At 42.6% G+C, this 7,282-nt stretch overlaps 1 protein-coding gene across 1 annotated transcript; it reads right to left on the minus strand.

The window, feature by feature from the left end:
- Window positions 1–278: 278 nt before the first annotated feature.
- Window positions 279–6,976, minus strand: LOC125091131 (RNA-binding motif, single-stranded-interacting protein 1-like). The gene is made up of 2 exons (XM_047714574.1): window positions 6,938–6,976; window positions 279–1,054 (listed from the first exon to the last, which is right to left on the minus strand). Exons 1-2 carry the CDS (start codon window positions 6,974–6,976, stop codon window positions 356–358), a joined length of 738 nt encoding a protein of 245 aa, XP_047570530.1. The 3' UTR covers window positions 279–355.
- Between the last annotated feature and the right edge of the window lie 306 nt (window positions 6,977–7,282).

Consider the following 7,282-nt stretch of genomic DNA (forward strand, 5'->3'; position numbering starts at 1 on the left):
TTCCTTTGCCACCTGGTAGGCAGATACAGGAGATGCAATATAGGATGTAAGAGAAGTTTGAGTGATCATTCGGTTTGTAGCAATACTGTATGGTGAAGGATAAAATCCGTTCTGTAGAGCAGTGTGGTTGGGTCATAAGTAAGTGTCATTCCAGCCTCTCCTCCTGGATGCCATGGTCTTCCATTAGGGATGTATTGTTTGGGTTCTGCCTCTTCTTCTGTCCTCTGTCCGCAAACTTACACACAAAGGTTCTGTAGGAGCAGAAACTCCAGGGTGTCTTAATGAATTTTCCATTAAAATGACCAATGACGGCTTCACACTTCTCTGTTGATTCCATCCCAGCAAAGCCAACACCTCAACCTGTGCCACTGGAATCCCGCAGTATCCTTGTAGAAATAACCTGTCCAAATGGTTTGAGCATATTTTCAAGTTCTTGCTCATCCATGGACAGTGGCAGATTAGAAATGTACAGGTTAGTAGGATCTTGTTCCTGTTGCTTTGCCATTTGAGCTTGAACCCCACTAGCCTTCAGGGCAGACACAGCTTTCTGGGCTGCTGCAGGACTGTCAAAGTCGACAAAACCATAACCTTTGCATTTGTTTGTTGTCTTATCCAAAATTGCCTGCGTGGAGACGATCTTCCCATATGGCTGACACAGCTTCACCAGGTCCTGGTCTGTGCTGTTGGGAGGCAGCCCTCGGATACAGAGGTTCCTTTTGCTCAGCTGGTCCCATCCTGAGTTGCTACTGCAGCTGCTGTCGTTATTACTGCTGGTGGTGCTGGGGCTGGGAGGGGCCCTGGGGTGCGCTGGGACCAGAGACTGCTGCTTGCGAGAGGGCGTCCTGCGGTTGCTGCTGCCCCCGGGGTTGCCGCTGCTGCTGGGAAGATCATCGCGCGGCGGGCGGGCGGTGGGCGCGGGTGCAGGGCAGCCTCGCTGCGAGGGGGAGTGTGCAGGAGGGGCCGGCCTGGGCGGCGGTGCTCTGGGAACTCCCTCTCGGGAGTTCTGCTGCAGCTCCGGGCTGACTTCTCCTCCGCCCTCGACCTCCGGACTCGCCTACAAGTGCGGTGCGACTGCTGCGGCGGGCGAGACTCGGGCGCTCGGGCGGCCACCGCCCTGCGTGCCAGGGACAAGAGCTCGCGCAAGGAGCTGGCGGTGCCGCGGGACTTCCCGGCGACAGCGGAGGAGCAGCGCCGCCGCGTCCCCACCTACCGCCGCGTCCCCACCTACCGCGGCCTCAACCCACCACCTCGAGCTGCATACACTTTTCTTGAATGTCAGTTTTAATGAAAATAAACAGTAGATTCCACCTTAAAAAAAAAAAAAAAGCCAGTATGCTAACTAAAAAGCAGAAGTAGTAAAAACTGTAGTAAGAGTTGAGATACGAAATTTTAAAATCTAACATGTTACATTAAAACCATAAAATGGGGGGAAAAAGTAAAAACAGTGAGCTTTAGAATGTATTCAAATTGAACTATCATTATGTTGAAAGTAGAAAATTAACTTGCTATCCTTAAGTAGAGAGTCATCAAACCAAAGGGAAGAACACAAGAGAAGGAATAAAGAGGAACCACAAAAACAGAAACAACAAAACGGCAGTAAGTACATACCTACTAATAACTAGTTTAAATGTAAATAAACGAAATACTTTGAAAGACACAAAGTGCCTGAATAGATTCCAAACAACAAGACCCAGGGCACTCAGGGCAGCCCAGGCAGCCGCGGGGGGGGGGCTCAGTTGGCTAAGCATCAGATTTCCTGGTTTCAGCTCAGGTCAGGATCTCAGGGTACTGGTATCAAGCCCTGCGTCAGGCTCTGGGATGGGGGTGGGGTATTCTGCTGGGGATTCTCTCCCTCCTTCTCTGTCCCTTTCCCTGCTTTCTCTCCCTCTTTCTAAAATAAATAAATAAATCTTTAACAACAACAACAATAAGACCCATCTATATGCTGCGTTAGGGAGACTCACTTCAGATGTGAGGACACACACCAAATGAAAGCCAAGAAATGGAAAAGGATGCAAACTGAAAATAAAACAATGAAGAAGGGTGCTTCATGCAAATGGAAACAAACAAAAAAAGCTGGGATAGCTATTACTTCTATCAGACAAAACAGACTTTAAAACAAAGACTGCAAGAAAAGACAAAGTTAGGTATTACAGAAGGATAAAGGAGTCAACCCAGCAAGAAGAAATATTTACAAAATTTGTAAATATTCACGAACCAACATAGGAACACCTAAATATAGAGAGCAAATAATACCATTATCTAAATGGAAAAACTGAGGGGCACCTGGGTGGCTCAGTCAGTTAAGCAGCTGCCTTTGGCTCAAGTCATGATCCCAGGTTTCTGGGATAGAGCCCAGCATGGGGCTTCCTGCTCGGCAGGGAGTCTGCTTCTCCCTCTCTTCTGCCCTCCCTGCCCTCATTCATGCTCTCCTATCAGTCTCATTCACGCGCTCTCTCTCAAATTAATAAAATCTATTTGATAAAAAGAAAAATAAACAAATAAGTGGAAAAATTATAGCAATGCAATAGTGGGAGACTTTAATGCCCCACTTACATCAATGGATAGATCATCCAGTCAAAAAATCAGTAAGGAAACAATGGCTTTCACACATCAGTTCACAAAAACTTGTTAACATATACAGAAAATTCCATCCAACAGAAGAATATAGTTTGTCTGAAAAGATAAAACTCACAAAACTTTAGCCAGACTTACCAACAAAAACAGAGGGCTCCAATAAAGCCAGAAATGAAAGAGGACTTATAACGGATACCAAGGATATAAAAAGGATCATTAGAGACCACTGTGAACAACTACACACCAACAAACTGGACATCCTATAAGAAATGCATAAATTCCTAAAAACATAAAATCTTCCAAGACTGAGTCAAGAAGAAACAGAAAATCTGAACGGACTAATTATGGGTAAGGAGATTGAATTAGTAATCAAAAACCTCCTAACAGGGGCGCCTGGGTGGCTCAGTGGGTTAAAGCCTCTGTCTTCGGCTCAGGTCATGATTCCAGGGTCCTGGGATCCAGCCCCGCATCGGGCTCTCTGCTCGGCGGGGAGCCTGCTTCCTCCTCTCTCTCTGCCTGCCTCTGCCTACTTGTGATCTCTGTCTGTCAAATAAATAAATAAAACCTTAAAAAAAAAAAAAAAACCTCCTAACAAACCAAAGTCCAGGCAGGGCCAGACAACTTCACTGGTGAATTCTAGCAAACATTCCAAGATTTAATATCTACCCTTCTCACACATTTCCCAAAAAACTGAAAAGGAGGGAACATTTCCAAACTCATTTTTAATACCAAAACTAGACAAGGACACCACACAAACAAAAAGAAAATTCCCAGCCGATATCCCTGGTGAAGACAGATGTAAAAATCCTCAATAAGGGCGCCTGGGTGGCTCAGTTGGTTGAGCGACTGCCTTCAGCTCAGGTCATGATCCTGGAGTCCAGGGATCGAGTCCCGCATCAGGCTCCCAGCTCCACAGGGAGTCTGCTTCTCCCTCTCACTTTCTCCTCGCTCATGATCTCTCTCACTGTATCTCTCTCTCTCAAATAAATAAATAAATAAAATGTTTAAAAAAAATCTCAGTAAAATATTAGCAAAACAAATTCAACAACACGTTAAAAGAATCATACACCACGATTAAGTGGGATTTTTATTCCAGGGATGCAAAGATTGTTCAACATTCCCAAAACAATGAGAGACACCGTTATTAGCAAAATGATAAAAATATTATGATCTTCTCAATAGATGCAGATAAATATTTGGCAAATTCAACATCCATTCATAAGAACTTTTAACAAAGTGTGTACAGAGGGAACACAGTTGCACATGATAAAGGCCATATATATGACAAGCCCACAGTTAACATCATACTCAACAGCAAAAAGCTGATTTTTTTAACATGAGGAATACAGAGTGACTACATGGCTCAGTCGATAAAGTGTCCTACTCCTAATCTGGGCTCAAGTGATAATCTTGGGAGTCATGAGCTGGAGCCCTATGTTTGGCTCTGTGCTTGGCTGAGAGTCTGCTTGAAATTCTCTTCCTCTCTCTCTGCCCCTCCCCCAGCTCATGCTCTCACTCTCTAAAATAAATAAATACATCTTTTTAAAAGAAGGGGGTACCTGGGTGGCTCAGTGAGTTAAGCGTCTGCCTCCAGCTCAGGTCATGGTCTCGGGGTCTTAGGATCGAACCCTTCATCAGGCTCTCTACTCAGTGGGGAGTCTGCCTATCCCTCTCCTTGTCCCTCTCCCTCTGTGCCCTATCTCCTTCTCTTGCTCGAAAACAAATAAAATCTTAAAAGAAAAAAAAAAAAAGATGAGAAACACAATGATGCCCCAATCACCACTAGTACTGGAAGTTCTGGCCAGAGCAATTACATGTGAGAAAGAAATAAAGGTCATCCAAATTAGAAAATGAAAGTGTAACCATTTGCAAACCCTTCATATAAAGAAAATCCTAGAGGGGTGCCTGGGAGGCTTAGTCTGTTAAGCTGCTGCCTTTGGCTCAGGTCATGATCCCAGAATCCTGGGATTGAGTTCCGCATTGGGCTGCCCACTGAGTGGGGGGAAGGGGGTATGCTTCTCGCTCCCTCTGCCCCTCACGTGGCTCACGTTCCTGCTCTCTCTCTCTCTTCCCTGGCCTCCCTCCCTCAAACAAATTAATAAAATCTTGGGGAAAAAAAAAAGCAACCACCCTGAAGATTCCACCAAAAAACTGTCAGAATTAGTAAGTGAAATCAATAACACTGCATTTTTATACACCAACAAACTACCAGAAAGAGAAATTAAGGGGAAAAAATCCCATTTACAATTATATAAATAAGAATAAAATAGGTAGGAATAAATTTACGCAAGAGACGAAAAACACATACACGGAAAGAAACTACAGAAAACACAAATAAATGGAAAGATGGTTCATGCTCATGGACTGCAAGAATACTGTTAAAATGTCCACACTCTGCAAAGCAATCTACGGATTCAATACATCGCCATCAAAACTCCCATGACATTTGACACAGAAAATGAATAAAAAATCCTAAAATTTGTAGAGAACCACAAAAATTCTAAATAGCCAAAGCAATCTTGAGAAACAAGGACAAAGCTGGAGGCACCACAGTCCCTGAATTCAAACTATATTACAAAGCTATGGTAACCAAAATAGTATGGTGCTCACATAAAAATAGACATTAGAGCAATGGAACAGAAAGAGAGCCCCCAAATCAATCTATACATATATGGTCTATTAATTTAAGATAAAGTAGACCAGAATATACAATGGCGAACATACAAATCTCTTCAGTAAATGTAGCTGGAAAAACTGGACAGCTACTTGCCAAAGGACTGCAACTGGACTAGTACCTTCCATTATAATCAAAAATTAACTCACGTGGATTAAGATTAAAAACCTTAAAACCATAAAAGAGGGGATAGGTCTTAAGCTCCTTCATATCAATCTTGCCCATATTTTTTACCTGACTTCAAAGGCAATGGCAACAAAAGCAAAGGGGGGGGGACTGTATCAAAATAAAATACATCTGCACAGCGAAGGAAATCATCAACAAAATAAAAGGGTAACGACTGATCTAGAGAAGGTATTTGCAAATCGTGTATCTGATAAAAGGGTTAATATCTTAAAGGACCCAAACAACTAAATAACAACAATTTGAGTAAAAACTGGACATGGGGGCACTTGGGTGGTTCGGTCAGTTAAGTGGCTGCCTTCAGCTCAGGTGATGATCTTGGGGTCCTGGGATCTAGCTCTCCAGCAGGCTCCTTGCTCAGAGGGGAACCTGCTTCTCATTCTGCCCTTCCCCCTGCTTATGCAGTCACTCTCTTTCTCCCTCTCTCAAATAAATAAATGAAAAATTTTAAAAAGATTTTAAAAATCTTTTTTTTTTTAAAGATTTTATTTATTTGTCAGAGAGAGAGGAAGAGAGAGCAAGCACAGGCAGACAGAATGGCAGGCAGAGGCAGAGGATGAATCAGGCTCCCTGATGAGCAAGGAGCCCGATGTGGGACTCGATCCCAGGACGCTGGGATCATGACCTGAGCCGAAGGCAGCTGCTTAACCAACTGAGCCACCCAGGCGTCCCAATTTTAAAAATCTTTAAATAAATTTTTTTATTTAAAACTAAAAATGGGTAGAGGAGCTGAGGAGACATCTTCTAAAGAAGACATAAAGATGGCTAAAAGGCACATGAAAACTTGCTCAAGACATCACTCATTATTAGGCAAAAACAAATCAAAACTACAAAGCATATTTGCACACCAATGTTGACTGCAACATGATTCAGAAGAACCAAAAGCAGGAATCATTCTAAATATCCAACAACAAATGAATAAAGAAAATCTGGTATGTGGTGGCTGGCTTGCTGGCTGAGTCAAGAGAACATCTGACTTTTGAACTGGAGGTCATGAGTTTAAGCTCCATGCTGGGTGTAGAGATTACTTAAAAAAAATAAATAATAAAACTTTACAAAAAGAAAACTTGGCATATACACACAATGGAATCATACCCATTCTTAAAAATGAAGGAAATCCTGTCATATGCTACAACCTGGATACATCTTGAGGATACTATGCTGGCTTAAAACAAAAGGCAAATGCTACCTGATTATACCTATATGAAGTACCTAGAGTAGTCAAAATCAGAGAAAATAGGGTAGTGGTTTTTTACCACGAACTGGGAATAGGAAAAGGGGACACTGTTGTTTAATGTGTACAGTTTTAATTTTGCTAGATGACAAAAGTTCTGAAGGTCAGTTACAACACAAGGTGCGTATCCTTTTAATACACGTGACCTGTTAAAATGGTAAGATGAAACAAAACAAAAATACTACAATGAGATACCACCGTACACTTGTCAGAATGGCTGTTAATAAGAGGACAAGAAATAACAAGGGCTGGTGAGAAGAAAAGCGAACCCTCGTCCACTGCTGAGGAAATCCAACCAGTACAGTCATTATGTAAAATGGTACAGAGGGTCCTTAAAAAGTTAAAAATAGAACTACCATACAATCCAGTAATTCTACTTCTGTGGAAGATAATCCAGGATATTTATCTTTCACTTCTTTCATTGTCTTTCAAGATAATGAAAATTCTAACTGGAAAAGATACACGCATTCCTATGTTCACTGCAGCATTATTTACAACAGCCAAGATATGGAGGCAACCTCAATGTCCACGGGTGGATGTTGGATAAAGAAAATGTGGTATAGGAGTACCTGGGTGGCTGAGGCTGTGAAATATTCAACTCCTGATTTCCGCTC

This window comes from Lutra lutra, chromosome 18 (assembly GCF_902655055.1).
Source record: "Lutra lutra chromosome 18, mLutLut1.2, whole genome shotgun sequence".
Lineage (NCBI taxonomy): Eukaryota > Metazoa > Chordata > Mammalia > Carnivora > Mustelidae > Lutra > Lutra lutra.